At 54.1% G+C, this 20,546-nt stretch overlaps 1 protein-coding gene across 2 annotated transcripts in view; it reads right to left on the bottom strand.

The window, feature by feature from the left end:
- UNC5B (unc-5 netrin receptor B) overlaps positions 1 to 16,049 on the bottom strand; it is a 100,658-nt gene extending 84,609 nt beyond the window's left edge. For both annotated transcript variants that reach the window (XM_064145059.1, XM_064145060.1), the window contains exon 1: positions 15,920 to 16,049. In XM_064145059.1, the coding sequence (XP_064001129.1) occupies positions 15,920 to 16,004 (85 nt within the window). In that variant the 5' untranslated portion in view covers positions 16,005 to 16,049. The remainder of the gene's footprint in view (positions 1 to 15,919) is intronic.
- Between the last annotated feature and the right edge of the window lie 4,497 nt (positions 16,050 to 20,546).

Genomic DNA, 20,546 nt, shown 5'->3' with positions numbered 1-20,546 from the left:
AACACGCCCCAGAACTCCTGGGGTTTTGCTGGAGACTACAAAAGGAACCTGCCCAATTCTCCCCAGTTTGCATAACCAGTTCTAATCCCAAGCCTTTGGTTTTGAAGAACTCAACTCCTGTTAGTCACCGTTCAGCCCAAACAAAACCCAACCCTCTTCCCAGCTTCTGCAGCTCGCTTTTCCAGCTCTGGGTAGAGCCAGCAGTTTTATCTCGGGGTACAAATGTTAGGCTCTGAAATATCTGCCTCTATATCCTGAGTTTCATCACATATATTTATATATATATACACACACAGATGCATCCAGTGATCTAACAAGGTAGCTGATGCACCCACTACCCAGGATAGGGATTAGCCATCAGGCTGTAACTCCTGCAATCCAACTCCTGCTATCCAAAAATGGGATTCCCCTAAGCACTGTGGGATTCTAGAGAGGTCATAAAGATGATGAAGTTACTGGAACATCTCTCTGATGAGGAAAGGTTGAGAGATCTGTGGCTGCTTGGCTTGGAGAAGAGCAGAAGGAGAGGGGGGTCTTGCAAATATCTGAAGGGTGGGTGTCAAGGAGAAGGGGCCAGGCTCTTCTCAGTGTTGTCTTGTGATAGGACATGGGGCAGTGGATAGCAACTGGAACACTGGAGGTTTGACCTCAACATGTGGAAGCAAGTAGGTTCCACCTCTACTTCACTCTGGTGAGACCCCACCTGGAGTACTGCATCCAGTTCTGGAGCCCAAATTACAAGAAGGATGTGGATGTGCTGGAGTGTGTCCAATAATCAGTGCTCTGGGGTCATAGAATCATAGAATCAACCAGGTTCAAGAGACCTCCAAGCTCATCCACTCCAACCTAGCACCCAGCCCTGGCCAATAAACCAGACCATGGCACTAAGTGTCTCAGCCAAGCTTTGCTTCAACACCTCCAGGGGTGGGGACTCCACCACCTCCCTGGGCACTCTGGTCCAATGTTTGTCTATCTTATACTCAGCACTGCTCAGGCCACACCTTGAGTGCTGTGTCCAGTTCTGGGCTCCTCAATTCAAGAGAGATGTTGAGGTACTGGAACATGTCCAGAGAAGGGCAATGAAGCTGGTCAGGGGCCTGGAGCACAGCCCTGTGAGGAGAGGCTGAGAGACCTGGGGGTGTGCAGCCTGCAAAAGAGGAGACTCAGGGCAAACCTCATTGCTGCCTACAAGTACCTGAAGGGAGGCTGTAGCCAGGTGGGGTTGGTCTCTTCTGCCAGGCAAGCAGCAAGAGAACAAGGGGACACAGTCTCAAGTTGTGGCAGGGGAGGTCTAGTCTGGCTGTTAGGAGGAAGTTGTTGTCAGAGAGAGTGATTGGCATTGGAATGGGCTGCCCAGGGAGGTGGTGGAGTGGCTGTGCCTGGAGGTGTTGAAGCCAAGCCTGGCTGAGGCACTTAGTGCCATGGTCTGGTTGATTGGCCAGGGCTGGGTGCTAGGTTGGACTGGCTGAGCTTGGAGGTCTTTTCCAACCTGGTTGATTCTATGAGTCCAGTATTCTTTCAGTAAAGGAATTCTTTCTGATATCCAACCCTTGGTATAACTGGAGGCAAATTCTTCTTGTCCTGTCACTGGTTACTTGAGAGAAGAGACTGACCCCCACCTCACTGCAACCTCCTTTCAGGGAGCTGTGGAGAGAGAGGAGGTCCCCCCTCAGCCACCTTCCCTGCAGACTAAACTACCTGAGCTGCCTCAGCTGCTCCCCATAAGACCTCTCATTCAGCATGGATAGGTGTGATGAAGAAAGAGATGACAAAGATGGAAAAAGAAAGGGGTGCAGCCCTTGGAAGTGCACACCCCAGCACCACCACACTCTGGCTGCCGGTCACCCAACTGGCTCCACACTCCACAACCATGCAGCCAAATCCCCTCTCCTGGAACAAATCCCTTTAGTGCCGACGCCGGCGTGCAGAAGGAGAGGTTCACAGGGATGTGACTGCAGAAAAGCAGCCAAAAAAAGAGATGACAGACAGCAGCAGGCAGCACACGTCCTGCAGGCAAACCTGCTGCCACAAGCAAGTCAAGCATCTCCTCCTCTGAAGACCAGGACGAGAGGAACCACAAACCCAGATGGGAATGCGTGGGTGGAGAGGGCAGGGGAGCCCAAATTGCCACCTCTACTTCCTTCCAGCTCAAAGCATTAGCCTGCAGGCCCAGCTCATAGAATCAGGCAGGGTTGGAAGGGACCACAAGGATCAGCCAGTTCCAACCCCTCTGCCATGCCCAGGGACACCCTACCCTAGAGCAGGCCGCACACAGCCTCAGCCAGCCTGGCCTGAAACACCTCCAGCCATGGGGTCTCAACCACCTCCCTGGGAAACCCATTCCAGCCTCTCACCACTCTCATGATCAACAACTTCCTCCTCACCTCCACTCTCAGTCTCCCCACCTCCAGCTTTGCTGCATTCCCCCTAGTCCTGGCACTCCCTCACAGCCTCAAAAGTCCCTGCCCAGCTTTCTGGAGGCCTCCTTCAGATGCTGAAAGGCCACAAGAAGGTGACCAGTTGTGCTAATGGAGCTGGGCATGCACCCAGCAGCGACACTGTGTCACCCACTGCTTGTTCCCAACCGGTGCACATCAAAGCAGACCCTACAGAGCCATGTCACAGCCCCCCTGAATTGCTCCTGAGCAGAGGAACAGCTTCTCTCCAGCCCAACAAAGAATGTCAACAACATTTAGCCTAAAGAAAGAGGTCTCAGAAAGCAGAACAGACAACAAGCTGGGGAAGAACACCTTTCAACAAGCCTAGGCCTGGAGCACAGCCCTGTGAGGAGAGGCTGAGGGAGCTGGGGGTGTTTGGCCTGCAGAAGAGGAGGCTCAGGGCAGACCTCATTGCTGTCTACAAGTCCCTGAAGGGAGGCTGTAGCCAGGTGGGGTTGGTCTCTTCTGCCAGGCAAGCAGCAAGAGAAGAAGGGGACAGAGTCTCAAGTTGTGTCAGGGGAGGTCTAGGCTGGATGTTAGGAGGAAGTTGTTGTCAGAGAGAGTGATTGGCATTGGAATGGGCTGCCCAGGGAGGTGGTGGAGTCTCCGTGCCTGGAGGTGTTGAAGCAAAGCCTGGCTGAGGCACTTAGTGCCATGGTCTGCTTGATTAAAGAGGTCTGGGTGCTAGGTTGGACTGGCTGAGCTTGGAGGTCTCTTCCAACCTGCTTGATTCTATGATTCTCTGACCCCAGAGCACTGATAACTGTTAACTGCTGTGTAACTGCACTTAGGAGCCATACTTCCATGTAAAGCACACCTGCACAATTCACCTTTGTCAAGTGGGAGAGGGCTGGGGGAGAAGAAAAACTTTCATAAATACTATTCCAGCACAGAAACATCACTACAGCACCATCCAGAAGGTACTGCCACCCGAGCAGCATCCTCAGCCCGTTTGGGATACACAGGGATGAAGGAGAGAGGCTGCTGGGATCGCAGACCCGGGCAGCGGCCATCCAAAAGGAGGCAATGGCCCCATGCCAGACCACAGCAGACAGCAGGGCAGCACTGTATGATCCACCCTCATGACCAGCACTAATTGCTGGCTTCACTTGCAGGCCCTGCAAAGCCTTCAGCAGAGATGTCCCTGCAGGTGAGGGTGGGGATGCTTGCTTGCTCGCTCGGCTCCATTTGGCTGCGTGGATGAAAAGCAAGCAGCAGACCACAGTGTTTTTTTTTCTGGGGGCTGTTTTAAATAGCAGCCAGTTCCAGGCTGCTGGAAAACACCCTCCTTCTGGTCCTCAAGCCAAGCCAAACAGAGCGAGCCAATAGCAGGGCCCAGTGGTGGCGTAGGACGGTGAGGTTCTCCACAGGGGCATCACAGGCGTGTGAAAGGGACCAGCCCCCTCTCACAGGCCATGCAAGAAGAACCCCCCCCAGGGTGGCAGTGAGGCAAGCAAGTGGAAGGAAGCTCTGTTCATCCATCTCCATAAAACCTTCTGAAGCATCATTCCTTCATCTCAATTGTTCTTGGTCCTCCAACTATGGTCATCACCATCCAAAAGGAAGAACTCCAGCTTCCCAGCACAGAGAATCATGGAATCAACCAGGTTGGAAGAGACCTCCAAGCTCAGCCAGTCCAACCACAGGGCAGCTGGACCAGATAATCTTTCAAGGTCCCTTCCAGCCCCTGACATTCTTTGATTCTAGCACCCAGCCCTCTACAATCAACCAGACCATGGCACTAAGTGCCTCAGCCAGGCTTTGCTTCAACACCTCCAGGCACTGTGACTCCACCACCTCCCTGGGCAGCCCATTCCAATGCCAATCACTCTCTCTGACAACAACTTCCTCCTAACATCCAGCCTAGACCTCCCCTGACACAACTTGAGACTCTGTCCCCTTGTTCTCTTGCTGCTTGCCTGGCAGAAGAGACCAACCCCACCTGGCTACAGCCTCCCTTCAGGGGCTTGTAGCCAGCAATGAGGTCAGCCCTGAGCCTCCTCTTCTCCACGCCAAACACCCCCAGCTCCCTCAGCCTCTCCTCACAGGGCTGTGCTCCAGGACCCTCACCACCTTCCTTGCCCTTCTCTGGACACCTTCCAGCACCTCAACATCTCTCTTGAATTGAGGAGCCCAGAACTGGACACAGCACTCAAGCTGTGGCCTGAGCAGTGCTGAGCACAGGGGCAGAAGAACTCCCTTGTCCTGCTGGCCACACTCTTCCTGAGCCAGCCCAGGATGCCATTGGCTCTCCTGCCCACCTGGGCACTCTGCTGCCTGAGCTTCAGCTACTCTCTACCAGCACCCCCAGCTCCCTCTCTGCCTGGCTGCTCTCAGCCACTCTGTTCCCAGCCTGTAGCACTGCTTGGGATTGTTGTGGACAAAGTGTAGAACCCTGCACTTGGCCTTGTTCAATCTCATCCCCTTGGCCTCTGCCCACCAATCCAGCCTGGCAAGGTCCCTCTGCAGGGCTCTCCTACCCTCCAACAGCTCCACACCTGCTCCTAGCTTGGTGTCATCTGCAAACTTACTGATGCTGGACTCAATCCCCTGCTCCAGATCATCAATAAAGATACTGAACAGGACTGTGCCCAGCACTGATCCCTGGGGCACACCACTAGTGACAGCTGCCAGCTGGATGTGGCACCATTCACCACCACTCTCTGGGCCCAGCTCTCCAGCCAGTTCTTGTCCCAAATCAGAGTGAATCTGTCCAGGCCACGAGCTGCCAAGATCACACGCACCCAGCTGACATCTGGAAGGTCAATGAAGCAAGGTCTCCTGCTGAGGTACCTTCAGCCACTGCTGGGTGAATGTGCTCATGCATGAATAAAGTCAAAACCTCACAGCCTAGAAAGCACTGAGGACGCTCACAGACAGCAACCTCATACAGGAAGAGACAATGCATTCCAGGTGTGTCACTTCTCCCATTTAAACCTGTCCTGAGGAGCTTCTGGGCTCCCAAACCTCCTGCCTAAGGACAACTCCCACGATATACAATGCAACACAACCCTCTTAATAGCCTCCTGCCCCTGCAAGCCATCCTGCCAGGAAGCCTGGACTCATTTCATGTCTTGTCCCTCCAGCTTACCACCACCCCAGGAGAGGCAGGTACACCAAGGGACCCACCCGGAGGTGGACAGCTCATTCTGCTCCCAGGAGCACTCCTAGTGGCATTTAAATGCTAAATGCTGCCAGTTGAGGAAGGATTGTGGTGAGAAGAGGGCAACCAGGGACAACTTCCAGGCCAGCAGCAGCTCCAGGGGCAGGAGTCACTCCGCAAAAGAGAAGATTCACAAGGCATCAGCAGAACAAGGTCAGGGTGGAGAAAGACTTGGTCTCATCTTAGCCATGCTCTCACCTCCCTGCCCAGTGCAAGCCTCTCCTTTGCAGAGCTCCTATGGCTCATCAGCCACCGTGTCCACCTCCACACAACTTCAGCAGGGAGGGATGTCTGGTGGGGGGAAGCCTCACCCTGTCTTACAGAAGCGTTTTCCATGCATCACACTGCACTAAAACTCTCACACACATCTCACTTGCATCTGACCACCGTTTCCTTCCACCAGTCAGGGTGTGCTGAATCCCACCCTGAGGCAAGCCAAAGCAATCCCACATCTGCATGCAGAGCACACCTTGGCAGCCATACCAAGGGGCCAAGAAGATATCAGGGGACTGGAACACCTGTCCTGTGAGGACAGGCTGAGGAAGCTGGAGTTGTTCAGCCGGGAGAAGAGAAGACTCCAGGGTGACCAAACAGAAACCTCTCAGTACCTGAAGGGGGTCTGCAAGAAGGCTGCTTACAAAGGCCTGCAGTGACAGGACAAGGGGCAATGGTTTAAAACAAGAGAAGGATAGACTCAGATTGGATGTTAGGAACAATTCTTTACCATGAGGGTGGTGGAACACTGCAGCAGGTTGCTCAGGGAGGTAGTTGAGGCCCCATCCCTGGAGATGTTCAAGGCAAGCAGCAAAAGAACAAGGGGACATAGTCTCAAGTTGTGGTGGGGGAGGTCTTGGCTGGATGTTAGGAGGGAGTTGTTGTCAGAGAGAGTGATTGGCATTGGAATGGGCTGCCCAGGGAGGTGGTGGAGTTGCTGTGCCTGGAGGTGTTGAAGCAAAGCCTGGATGAGGCACTTAGTGCCATGGTCTGGTTGATTGGATAGGGCTGGGTGCTAGGTTGGACTGGCTGAGCTTGGAGGTCTCTTCCAGCCTGGTTGATTCTATGATTCTAAGTGTTTTGCTACTGGTGGCAGACTGGGGTGAAGCAAGCAAAGGCTGAGATGTGGCTGCGGATGCTCTGCAGGTTAGAATCATAAGGTCAGGCTCAATAAGGCTCTGAGCAACCCAATCTACTGGAGGATGCCCCTGCTGACTGCAGTGGGGCTGGACCTTTGGAAGTCCCTCCCAACACAAACCATTCTATAGCTCTATTCCATCTCTCCACCCCTGTGACAGTTTCACAGGCAGAAGTTTCCATCCCTTTCTAGCATCCCCTTCAATCCATCCGCATGGATCCTCCGGTCAAGGCTCACCCCCGCAGACTCCCCAAGGCTTGCCTGGGTGCCAAGCATCTGCCCTCACAAGTGCTGCCCTCCTCTCTCACGGTGGCCTCAGCTCAAAAGAAAGGCAGATGCAGCTAATATGCATTAAACCTCTCAAAATGAGATTTTCCACGCTCGTTCAAAGGGACACAATCCCTCTGCTTTCGTGCTGGGCGCAGGCCTGCGAAGGAAGGGAGCAGCAAAGGTTGCTCCTGGAGCCTTGGTGAAGACTCCCCCCCCATGGAAGCATGAGAGATGCCAGCATCTGACTTTTGTGCCTGGCTTGAGGAGTGGGTTGTACTGATTAGGACAGCCCTTGCTCACAGTCCCATGTCTTCAGGCAGGGAAGGGATTGCTCCTGGTGCAGACAAGCACCTTCTCCCCTCCCAGTTTCCATGGGAATAAATAGATGGGGAAGAGAAGTGAGAGTGGAGATCTACATGTAGGTACAGGTGCTGCTGATCAGAACTGTGGGCCAAAGGGATGGAGGTGGAAGAGATAACACCCCCACACCTCCTGCCAAAGATGTACTGCAAATCTCTACAGGTCTCCTTTCCTGCCCAAATGGATTTATTCCCCCAGGGAAAGGGACAGTCCAACCCCTAAATGCAAGCAGAGAACAGCTCTGGGGGTTTGGAGCAAAGCTAGAGCTCTGCTCACTTCGCCTCTTCTAGAAGTGAATCATAGAATCAAACAGGTTGGAAGAGATCTCCAAGCTAAGCCAGTCCAACCTAGCACCCAGCCCTGGCCAGTCAACCAGACCATGGCACTAAGTGCCTCAGCCAGGCTTTGCTTCAACACCTCCAGGCATGGCAACTCCACCACCTCCCTGGGCAGCCCATTCCAATGCCAATCACTCTCTCTGACAACAACTTCCTCCTAACATCCAGCCTAGACCTCCCCCACCACAACTTGAGACTCTGTCCCCTTGTTCTGTTGCTGCTTGCCTGGCAGAAGAGACCAACCCCACCTGGCTACAGCCTCCCTTCAGGGAGTTGCAGACAGCAATGAGGTCAGCCCTGAGCCTCCTCTTCTCCACGCCAAACACCCCCAGCTCCCTCAGCCTCTCCTCACAGGGCTGTGCTCCAGGCCCCTCACCAGCTTCGGTGCCCTTCTCTGGACACTTCCAGTACCTCAACATCTCTCTTGAATTGAGGAGCCCAGAACTGGACACAGCACTCAAGCTGTGGCTTGAGCAGTGCTGAGTACAGGGTCAGAATAACCTCCCTTGTCCTGCTGGCCACACTGCTCCTGAGCCAGGCCAGGATGCCATTGGCTCTCCTGCCCACCTGGGCACACTGCTGCCTCATCTTCAGCTCCTCTCTACCAGCACCCCCAGCTCCCTTTCTGCCTGGCTTCTCTCAGCCACTCTGTCCCCAGCCTGTAGTGCTGCTTGGGGTTGTTGTGGCCAAAGCTCAGAACCCTGCCCTTGGCCTTGTTCAATCTCATCCCCTTGGCCTCTGCCCACCCATCCAGCCTGGCAAGGTCCCTCTGCAGGGCTCTCCTACCCTCCAACAGCTCCACACCTGCTCCTAGCTTGCTGTCATCTGCAAACCTACTGATGCTGAACTCAATCCCCTGCTCCAGATCATCAATAAAGATATTGAACAGGGCTGGGCCCAGCACTGTATCTTACTCTTTAATAGGTATTTCAAGTTGTGCCTTCCATCTCCCAGAGTGGAAATAAAAACCCAAGCAACCAGCACTGCCTTTAAATTAAACAAGAAGCAAAGGTAAAAAGGAAAACAGTAATAAACTGGCTCAAAACATTGGCTTTTTTAGATCCTGGGGGACTACATCAGCCCCATCCATCCAGTCCAAGCCTCACCTGGCAGGCAATGGGATGCCCCCCCCACCCCACCCCCCAAGTATTTCACCTGCACAAACCCAGCTCCAGTAGAAGCCTTGTCTCACAGTCATAGACTGTTTTGAGGACTCCTGTGCCACCACCACTCCTGCCATTCCCAGCCACATGCCTCAGGAGGCTTCAGACACCTCCCAAGGCACCCAGTAATTCCTCCTCCTCCCAGCAAAGGGCAAGGTCACCAATGTGCTAGCTGGAAAGGAAATACTTCCCAGCACTTTAACAAGTGCTTGGCCATCAACTGCCTCTGGAGAGAGGCTGTGTGCTGAAGCAGAAGGAAGGACACAATGGTCTCCATGCATGATGCAAGCAAGGCGAGGCACCTGGCAGAGCCTGGTCCTGCAGGCTGCAGAAGGATAGAAAGCAGGGTCCACACCAAAGAGGGAAACACTTTCATCCTCTTGAGCTGTAAGACATCCTGCCTGCTGCTGACCATTGACTGTGGTGACACACGGCTTGCTTTGCTTTTTCACCTTCCCCACCTGAATTTCCCCCATGGAGTCCAACACAGAGATCCAAACTTATAGAATCAACCAGGTTGGAAGAGACCTCCAACGTCATCCAGTCCAACCTAGCACCCAGCCCTAGCCAGTCAACTAGACCATGGCACTAAGTGCCTCATTCAGATTACCTCCAAGTACATTCCCAACCACCAAAAGCTTCAATACCCCAGAACTTACACCAGGTAGCAGGCTCCTGGAACCCCAGTTTAGGGATGAGGACCAGGACCCACCACTCTGGGCACTTCACTACAAACCTAACGCAGATACAACACACTCATATGGGTGTGGGGGAGGTCACTGCAACAGGAAACAACCCACCCAAAAAAACCCATAAAGCTAAGCCAGGGCAATATGTCTGGGAGAAGCCACCAAAGGTTGTGTGGAGCTGAGGAGACCTGAGCTGGGCTGTGCCAGGCTGCAGTGGGGAGGGACTCACAGGAGATTAAAGACAGCATGCAGGACACGCTGGAGCAAGCCCCGTGCTAAATAATTCCTGATTCCCTTCTCTTTTCCTTGTCTTCCCAGTGTGGCTTCACCTGCCCTTTCCCAGCCTGGCTCATGTTTGATCTTGGAGCTAGCTCTTGCCTTTCCCTCACCTCCAACCCAGGGTTTGCTACAACCCACCTGGCTGCCCCATCAAAAAAAGCTACATGGAAAAAAACAGAGAATCATGGAATGGAGTGGGTTGGAAAGGACCTTTAAAGGTCATTTAGTTCAACCCCTGTGCAGCCAGCAGGGACATCTGCAACTAGAGCAGATTGCTCAGAGCCCCAAACAGCCTGACCCGGAATGGTTCCAGGGATGGGGCTTCTACTGTGTCTCCGGGGAATCTGGGACAGGGTCTCACCACCCCCAGGTGTAAAATGTTTCTTCCTTCTCTTCAGTCTCAATCTCCCTCTTTTAGCTTAAACCACTTCCCCTTGTCCTGTCACAACAGGCCCTGATGAAAGGTCTGTCCCCATCTTTCTGTTTGGCCCCTTTAAGTCCTGAAAGGCCACCAGAAGATCTCCCTTGGAGCTTTCTCTTCTCCAGACTGAACAACCTCAACTCCCTCAGCCTTTGGCAAAGAGATCAGCAAAAGGAAAAGGAGAGGGGAAAAAAAATCCCCTAAAAATCCAAGCTCAGCAAACATGTGGCAGCTACCAGCCCATCCCGGTGGTTTGGGAGGAGAGGGGATGGGGAACCGGCTGGGAAGGAGGAGGAGGAGGAGGAGAAGGAGCAGGAGGAGGAGACAGCAGCTCTTCCCCTCCACCAAGAAGCAGGTCTGGGGCTGCCAGCCCAGTGCATTCCTGTGCCGTGAGTCAGGCCTCCAAAAAACCAGGAGGCTTCAAAAATACTATGACTGCATACAGCCGGGATGCTTTGCTTGCCTTCTGCCTCCCCCGTTCAAGCAGCCTCTGCCTTTTTTTGCTCCCCAGCAAGATCAAAACACTGCTTTAAACTAAAACCCAGCTGGGACCCTCCAGAACCCAGCCAGGACCTTTAAGAACCCAGCCAGGACTCTCAAGAACGACACCACCTTCCACGCTGGCACCCCAGCATGAAGTTAAAGGGAAACACACACACCAAAACTGCCTCAACAACGAAAGTCCAAGTGTTAGTCCGAGCCCAACAGTGAGCTGGACGATTTAGGGAGTGTTAGGGAGGGTGTTTCACTGAGCTAAGGGCCTCCAGGTTCCTAAGAGAGAATGGGTGTGAAAGAAGTCATCTGAGCAGCCGTCTGGGGCTTGCTGCCTCTCCTAAGGCAAGGGTCTGGGGCTTGCTGCCTCTCCTAAGGCAAGGGTCTGGGGCTTGCTGCCTCTCCTAAGGCAAGGGTCTGGGGCTTGCTGTCTCTCCTAAGACAAGGGTCTGGGGCTTGCTGTCTCTCCTAAGGCAAGGGTCTGGGGCTTGCTGCCTCTCCTAAGGCAAGGGTCTGGGGCTTGCTGCCTCTCCTAAGGCAAGGGTCTGGGGCTTGCTGCCTCTCCTAAGGCAAGGGTCTGGGGCTTGCTGCCTCTCCTAAGGCAAGGGTCTGGGGCTTGCTGCCTCTCCTAAGGCAAGGGTCTGGGGCTTGCTGCCTCTCCTAAGGCAAGGGTCTGGGGCTTGCTGCCTCTCCTAAGACAAGGGTCTGGGGCTTGCTGCCTCTCCTAAGGCAAGGGTCTGGGGCTTGCTGCCTCTCCTAAGACAAGGGTCTGGGGCTTGCTGTCTCTCCTAAGGCAAGGGTCTGGGGCTTGCTGCCTCTCCTAAGGCAAGGGTCTGGGGCTTGCCGTCTCTCCTAAGACAAGGGTCTGGGGCTTGCCGTCTCTCCTAAGGCAAGGGTCTGCGGCTTGCTGTCTCTCCTAAGGCAAGGGTCTGCGTTTCCCAGCCCACTGCAGGTCACGCAGGAGTTTCTTCCAGAGCCCCAGCGTGATGTCAGGAGCCACATCCCACTGAGGCACTGCTTCACCACTGCTGGGGCACCATCCAGGCTCCAGTCTGGTGGGGGTGAGGAGAGGGGAAGCGTGGCACAGAGTATTTCCTTTAGGTGCTGCGCTCTGGCAGAGCCAGGGAAGGATCTGCCGAACGCCCCAGGAGGAGCCGCAAGAGCAACAGAGCCTTCGCGCCACCGGACACAGCCCCCCAGCCCTAGCAGCCGGAGGGACAGGGCTGTGCCAGCTCAGTGCCACCACACCGTGACTCAGGAGCAGGTGTGGCTGGCACAGCACAGTAAATTACAGCTCGGTGCTTTAAGCGAAAGCAAAAATCAGAGGCAGTGGAACCTACAATGCCACGGCGGGGCAAGGAGGGGCTCAGGCATCTTCTGCATCCTCATTAACCTCCCTGCTGCCTAAGGGGAGACAGGCAGTGGGGTGGCTGGAGGGAAGCAGAGGGGATGGGCTGCTGATTTATCCCCCCCCCCTCCTCCGTACCTCACCTCGCTCCAGCGAATGTTTTCCCCCGCATTAGCATGGCTAAAGCCAGGAGGATAGCAGCGACTCGGGAACAGCAGGAACCTGTGGCTTTATGGCACCGACATCTGCTGTAATGAACTCTCACAGACTCCATACAGCCCTTCCCGTCCTCAACTCCCATCCCAGAGCTTCCTGCTGCCGCCCTGATACGGAGAGCCAGGCTTTCGCCCAGCAAAGCCCTGTTGGTGGAACATCCTGATAACCTACAGGCTCCCCAGATAGCCTTTGGGACTCTCCTGATAACCCACGGGGCTGGCAGGCTGATCCCACCAGCCCCAGACACGCTGGGGAGGGAGAAAACCACAGAGCCGAGGACTTCTATAAGCACTGCTGCTGCCTAGAAATGGAAGTAAAACCAAGCTCCTCGCATCACCTCGGCTTGTTCGACTGCCCCAAAATACAGATTTATTTATGCTTTATTCCCGTGTGGCTAGGATGAGGAGGGAAAGGGGAGCAGTGTGCACAGCACCGAAAGGACCCAAGAGCCCTCATTCGGGAGGTAAAGGATGCAGCTGGACTCTCCAAGCTGCTCACTGGGGCAGCAGTGCTGCGTTTCTGAGTTCTAAACAGAGAAACTGCAACGTGGCTTTCTCCCCTGCCCCACAGCCACCACCTCCAGGAGAGCTTGCTTCATTCACAGTAGTTGGTTCTCCATTTCTCTCTTCATCCCCCCTGCCCCCACCGTGTTTCACTATTTTGCCACTATCACATATAATCAGCGCTGACTTCTGAGACAGAGCAGGCTCCATAACCGAGAAGGTGAATGAGAAGGAGACAGAAAGCCAGAGCAGACCCTTCCACACACTGTCGTCCTCAAGCAAGCCTCCACCTCCTGCAAGGGCAGGCTTTCCTAGTGAGCAACAGGTCATGGAGCATCTCTTCCCCATTGTCTGCTTGCGACGACCAGCCCAAGAACCATGAGAGTGGGGGGGCAGTGGTGCAAATATCCCCCTCCCTCCATCCATCCGTTCCTGATGGTGGTACAGCAGAGGGATGGAAGGACAGTCCTTCACTGGCATGGCAGTGTCACCCTGCCTGCAAACACCCCCACCAGCCAAGCCCCTCTCCAGCATCACCCTCTGGATTTCAGCAGCCTTTCTACAATCTCCATGGGGAACGAGCCTCAAACAAGCTTAAGCAATCCTCGCCCCAAGTAGTTTTCCCATTTAGAGCAGCACACACAGGAGAGGGAAGCAGGACTGGGATGGGTTGGTGGTGGGGAGGAACAACACGGGTGGGAGCTGGGGTTCCCTTCTTCCAGGGGAGAGAGCACAGCAGCAGAGCCAAGGACGTGTGGGCTGACTGCTTCTGGGTGTCAAACGCCAAACCCCTCAGCCTTGGAAAACCCAACACAAAACAACATGCACATTCCTGGTGAGTAAAAGGGGAAGAGAGTTTCTGCTTCGTGCCTCTCCCTTAAAACCAGGCAAGGGAGCGGATTATCAATTATAAATGGCCTGGAATTGTGCCAGGAGAGGTTTAAGTTAGATATTAGGAAAAATTTCTTTACAGAAGGAGTGGTCAGGCTTTGGAATAGGCTGTCCAGGGCAGCGGTGGAGACACCATCCTCGGAGGTGCAGGCACGGCACTACAGGACATGGTGGTGTGGATGGTTGGATCTTAGAGGTCTTTTGCAAACAAAAGGATTCCGAGACTATGATCGGCAGGGCTAAGGACCCATCATCAGCTCCCTCCCCTGCACCATCACATGCAATCTCTACACAACACTCCTGCAGCTCTGCCACTAAAAACTTTACACACATTTACATATGCCAGATGAACTGCGGTGCCTGTAGAAAGCTCCCCAGACACAAACTGATCCAGCTTGGGCAGGTTTAACTTGTTTTCTTTGTTTTATTTCTTCTTCAAACCCTCCCTCCTGCTCAGTTTTATTTCAACCCTCACATGAACTCGGTAAAAAACAAGACCTCTGCATGGGATGGGGCGTGGTGGTGTAGGGGGGGAGAGGGGGCTGTCCTGGATCACCAACCCAAACAACATCCCTCAAGGAGCCCTGTACCACCAGCCCAAACAAAAAAAAAATCAGACAAGGGGCCCTGCACCATCACCCCAGCCAACATCCCAACCCCAGCAACCCCCCAACAGCTCAGTCACAGCTAAACCCTGACCCGCAGCCGTCTGGCTAATCCAGCCTTCCCAATCCCCTGCATCCACAACATTCCTTTTTCCAGCAAGGGAGAGTTTCTTCTGGCTGGAGGAGGAGGATGCTGCAGCAGCAGCAGCAGCAGTAGCAATAGGTCCAGGCCACTGACTAAGTCAATAGTGCCATTTCTGTTTTCCATCTGCTGAGACACAGTGGAGATCTTTGTGTGGCAGAGGCGGTATAGAAAAAAAAAAATCCCTACAAATACATTAATCTAATTAAACTCCCTCCCTGAAATTCCTCATCACCTTAATTACGCCTCAGGAAGAAAAAAAAAAGAGGAGGCTTGGTTCATTTTCCTAGAAAATCAGCTTGTCAGGAGATGTTTTCAACTGCTGACAAGCCCGAGCCACGCAGCTTCATGATGCCTCCTCCAAACCCTCACCACCAGCTTGCAAGAAGCGAGCTCTAGGGGCTCTCCTCCCGAGTTCCCACCAGGATGAGACCACCTTGCCTATCACCGTAGCCCCCACGGTGATCGTTGCGGTCCCCTCCAAGCCCTAAAAAAAAATAACTAAGCCATCAAACTTTACAGGGCTACACTTCCCAGCTCTACACTCCAGGACATGATTTTATACCTGGATGATAAACGCCGGCACCTTTGCTGTGCCACCACGGAAAGGATGACAAAGGACAAAGTCCTGAGGATGTTGAGGAGTTGAAAGAGAAGGATTTTGAGGGGGGAGGTGGAAAATATAGCGGAAAGGCTGGATTTGCTCAGAGGAGGGCAGCAGGAGAGCCGTGCCTCTGTTTATTGTCTGTGGCAGGGATTACCACCGACGGAAGGGCTGGATTTAAGTGCATCTCAATCACAAGATTGGGTTGCGCACAGGAAACTTTGAAGAGCCATCGGAAAAGCTCACTTTGGCAGCTCCAGCCTTAAAACTCCTCAGGTCACGAACAACAACAACAAAATATTATTAATAATATTATTGTGTGTGTGTGGTGGGGGGGAAGAGATTAAAATAAACAACCAGGGCTGAAGAATCACTTAGTTAATCACAGCCGGCGACACTACCCCAGCGGGGCTGGGCTTGTTTTTGCTTTTCCCAAGACAAAATAAGAGAGAACTATAAATATATTTAGATACATACATAGAGATATGAATATAAAGATATACCCCAGGAGCAGGCAGAAAGGCAGAAGCAAGAGGTGAGGGGAGCTGCCAACCCGCAACCCCGGGAGCATCACCCCCAGGAGCATCGCTCGGAGCATCTCCCCCAACTCCAAGTGTAGCTCAGCCCTCACCGGGAACCTCAATTTTTAAAGACGAAAAATGATACAAGGAACCAAATGTCCCAAGGCTGCACACACCCTCCCCCCTCCACGCACGCACATTCGGAGCTGCCCCTAAAAAAGGAGTTAAACTGCAGAGAAGTTTATCTGGGGGCGGGGGGGGGGGGGGGGGTTGGGGAGGAGAAAGCAGCCCCCGCACACATCCCTGGATAAACTTCCTTCCCACCACCCATTTCCCCCCGTTACCTGCGGCGGCCAGCGCCCGGCGGAGCAGCGGGAGGAGGAGGAGGAGGAGGCTGAAGGCGGCTCGGCGGGGCCCGGGCGGCGGCATGGCGGCGGAGCCGGGAGCGGAGCGGAGCCGACCTGCCTGCCCGCCCGCCTCGCCACACTGCCGGGCTGCCCGGCGCCGAACGGGGCGGGACGGGGCGGAGCGGGGCGGGGAGGGGACCCGAGGGGGAGGCACCGCCCCGCTTCTGCCAGCCGTGAGCTGCTCCCGGTCTCAGCTCCCCCTCCCTCTATTCCACACTGCCTCCATCATCATCATCTTCACCCCCATCCCGAGAAAGGCTGAGGGGGCGTGGGGGGGGGGGGGAATGGGCACGCAAACCCAAGGCTGCGAGGCAGGAACGGAATAACCCTGACCAAGCACCGCTCTGCAGTAGGGATGTGCGGGCACAAGAGGGAGCCTCGCAACGCGCTAGGCACTGGGACCCCCTCCCCCCCCCCCCGCCCCGAAACAGCGTCTGCTTCCTTCGCCTTAGCCGGGGACCAAGCCCCCGAGAGCCGGCTGTGCCCCACTGTACTCACCCCAGATTAAAAGCCATCGCTCAAGGCTGCCTTTTGCTACCAACGACGTGATGCCAGCAGCACAGAACGGAACCTCACATCCCTCTCCAGGAGCGCGGTTGAGAGGCAGGCTGTAGAACGGACCCAGATGAGCATCACGCCCATCCCTCTTGCCCCATGCCTTCATCATAAAACCATAGAATGCAGCGGGTGGCAAGCGACCCTTAAAGCTCGTTTTGTCCAACTCCCCCCAGGCTGCAGTCAGCAGGGACATATCCAACAGGATCAGAGCCCCATAAAGTTTGGCCTTGAATGTCTCCAAGGATGGGGCCTCCACCACCTCTTCGGTCAACCTGTGCTAGTATTGCACTACCCTGTTGGGAAAAACTTCCTCTTAATGTCCAACACAAGACCTTGCAGTCCTTCTTACTGAGTCTCATGAAAATTAGTTAAACCTATGCCCTAAAGGAGGACACAGCCTCAGGCTGCGCCAGGGGAAATTTAGGCTGGAGGTGAGGAGAAAGTTCTTCCCTGAGAGAGTCATTGGACACTGGAATGGGCTGCCCGGGGAGGTGGTGGAGTTGCCATCCCTGGAGCTGTTCAAGGCAGGATTGGACGTGGCACTTGGTGCCATGGTCTAGCCTTGAGCTCTGTGGTAAAGGGTTGGACTTGATGATCTGAGAGGTCTCTTCCAACCCTGTGATACTGTGATACTGTGATACTGTATCCTGCATCTACTCAATACCTGCTCACCTCCCTTCTTGCAAAGAGTTGAAAACAAGTAAAGAAACCCAAGTTCAGTGAAACTGCAGTACAAGAGAGCAGAGCTGCTGCTTGTGTCCACACAAGCTGGTCCCAGAAGCGCTGGGTGACAGCAAGAACCTCCAAGGGAGAGGGAGCTGCCATTGCTGCCTGTAAATGGTTAAAATGCTATGGGAGCTGCTAACTACTGCTGAGTGCTGGCAGCTGCCCAGTTCTCCCCCAGCAGGGCAGTGGGGTTCATAGAATCATGGAATCATAGAATCAACCAGGTTGGAAGAGACCTCCAAGCTCAGCCAGTCCAACCTAGCACCCAGCCCTGGCCAATCAACCAGACCATGGCACTAAGTGCCTCAGCCAGGCTTGGCTTCAACACCTCCAGGCACTGTGACTCCACCACCTCCCTGGGCAGCCCATTCCAATGCCAGTCACTCTCTCTGCCAACAACTTCCTCCTCACATCCAGCCTAGACCTCCTAGACCTTGCACAACTTCACACTGTGTCCCCTTGTTCTGCTGCTGCTTGCCTGGCAGAAGAGACCAACCCCACCTGGCTACAGCCTCCCTTCAGGGAGTTGCAGACAGCAATGAGGTCAGCCCTGAGCCTCCTCTTCTGCAGGCTGCACACCCCCAGCTCCCTCAGCCTCTCCTCACAGGGCTGTGCTCCAGGCCCCTCACCAGCTTCATTGCCCTTCTCTGGACACCTTCCAGCACCTCAACATCTCTCTTGAATTGAGGAGCCCAGAACTGGACACAGCACTCAAGGGGTGGCCTGAGCAGTGCTGAGTCCAGGGGCAGAAGAACCTCCCTTGTCCTACTGGCCACACTCTTCCTGAGCCAGCCCAGGATGCCATTGGCTCTCCTGCCCACCTGGGCACACTGCTGCCTCATCTTCAGCTACTCTCTACCAGCACCCCCAGCTCCCTTTGTGCCTGGCTGCTCTCAGATGTTTTGTCCCCATGCTGTAGCTCTGCTTGGGGTTGTTGTGGCCAAAGTGTAGAACCCTGCAGGAACCCTGACAGGCTATGGTGACAATTTGGGTTTCACCACTTGCCCAGGGGATCCAGGGCTTGGGGACTGGTTCTTAGCAAGCTCAATGTGTTGCTCCAGCTGTGAGTTTGTTCCTTGGTTGAGCTTGTCTGTTGCCTTTGAGAGGTTGTAAAAAGCCTGATGGAATGAAGAAGCTGGGATATGGCTTCTGGTGTTGAATCATCTTGTTTCATGCCCACTGTGAGGTTCTGCTGGGGGAGACCAGGGGTGCAGCACTTTATCCTTGGAATGGACCTACTTGACATATTCCAAGGAAGAAAATTCATATTAAACAAACTTTGAGGAGTCATCACAAGCTCTCCCTGATTCCAAGCTGTCTTCTCCCACTTTTGAAGACAACCTCTGCATGCCACACTCTTTGGTCCACCTGCACATCACCAGTCACACAGCTGCTTTGAGTGCTGCCTCAAGCATCCCACACTCAGCTGCTCTTCAGCCTGTATTTAAAGAGCAGTGAGAAGTGCTGGGAAAGGCTCAAGAGCAAAAAACCAAAACAGCCAGAAATCTCATTCCCAGTTGTTGTCAATGACAAGGGAGTGAAGCCATAAAAGAAAGAGTCTGGCTGGGCAAGAAGGGGGAGAGATGTACCTGATGCAACCCCAGCTTTGGAGAAGGGCTGGTGGGGAGAATGATGGGAGAAGAAATAATGGAATCATAGAATGGTTTGGGTTGGAAGAGACCTTAAAACTCAACCATCAGCAAAAAAATGGCTAGTTCCAGCTGGAGTGGGTCACACACAGAGTTCAGCACATCAGCACTTGACTCTGGCCCCATGTGAAGCCCCAAAGCCTGGAGATCTTGAGCTGGAGCCCAGTGACTGTGCATGCAAGAGGACCCAGTGCTTCAGCAAAGGGTTAGTGTTCTGTCAAACAACAGTTGCCCACTTCTGAGCTCCCCAGTCCAAGAGAGACAGGGAACAACTGGAGGGAGTCCCAGAGATGGTTATGAGGATGATGAGAGGAGTGGAGCACCTGTGTGATGAGGAGAAGCTGAGAGACTTGAGGCTGTGCAGCCTGGAGTAGCGCAGCCTAAGAGGAGATCTGATCAATGCTGATCAATGGGTAAATGGTGAGGGGCAAGAGGACCAAACCAGACTCTTCTCAGCAGTGTGCAGCGACAGGGCAAGGGGCAATGGGCACAGGAAGTTCCATCTGAACATGAGAAGAAAGTTCTTTACTATGAGGGCCCAAGAGCTCTGGAGCAGGCAGCTCTGAGAGGTTGTAGGTTCTACTTCTCTGAAAAGATTCCAAACCTGCTCAAATGCTCTCCTGTATGTTCTGCCCTATGTGATCCTCCTTTAGCAAGGGAGGTTGAACTCATTGATCTCCAGTGGTCCCTCCCAACCCTTACTATTCTGTGACTACTGAGGGGAAAAAGCACCATGAAGGCCTCTGAGAAGCAGTTCAGTACCAAAGAGGGTCAGAAGAGCAGGTGGGCATTGGGAGTGTCTTGATTTTGGAAGGAGGTGGGAGCCTTTTCTTCTGCAGGAGACAGTGAGGATATGTGGGTTAAGGCAGGTGGCAGAGAAGTCCTCTCCTGGTATTCAAAATATGAATTAAAGCAATGCAAATGAAGGGTTAGCCCACCACTATTTTGCAATTTTGGGCAAACACACCCTGACAAGCTATCATTAAAGGCAAAGGGATGGTTTTCCTCCTAGGTGTTTACCCATTACCCCTCGTTTTCCTCTCACAGCCTGGTGAGCATGTGTCAATCACAGCCCCAGGGTGGTGGCACCGCTCCCAGCAGCCCATCGGGAGGTGCAGTAAGTTGTGCAGGGCTCAGCAGCTCGACTGCAGCAGGACTGGCAGAGCTCAGGCCTTGGCACAGGCTCTGGAGGCAGAAGAAGGTGAAGGGAAGTGGAGAGTAGATGGAAAAGGGTTCGCACCACTCAGTTTGGGTATGGCTTAAGAGAGGGGCAGCATCAGTACAGGCGAGGGGGTGACCTGCTGGAAAGCAGCTCCAGAGATGAAGACCAGGGAGTGCTGGTGGACAACGTGTTGTTCTTTGGAGCGTGTCCAGAGCAGGGCCAGGAGGATGCTCAGAGGGCTGGAGCAGCTCTGCTGTGAGGACAGACTGAAAGAGTTGGGGCTGTTGAGTCTGCAGAAGAGGAGGCTCCCAGGTGACCTTCTTGTGGCCTTCCAGGATCTGAAGGAGGCCTCCACAAAAGCTGGGGAGGGACTTTTTAGGCTGTGAGGGAGTGCCAGGACTAGGGGGAATGGAGCAAAGTTGAAGGTGGGTAGGTTCAGGCTGGAAGTGAGAAGGAAGTTGTTGAGCAT

Source organism: Pogoniulus pusillus, chromosome 6, assembly GCF_015220805.1.
Source record: "Pogoniulus pusillus isolate bPogPus1 chromosome 6, bPogPus1.pri, whole genome shotgun sequence".
Taxonomy (NCBI): Eukaryota; Metazoa; Chordata; class Aves; order Piciformes; family Lybiidae; genus Pogoniulus; species Pogoniulus pusillus.
The sequence above is the reverse complement of the archived record's forward strand: the minus strand, read 5'-3'. Positions and strand labels throughout refer to the sequence as shown.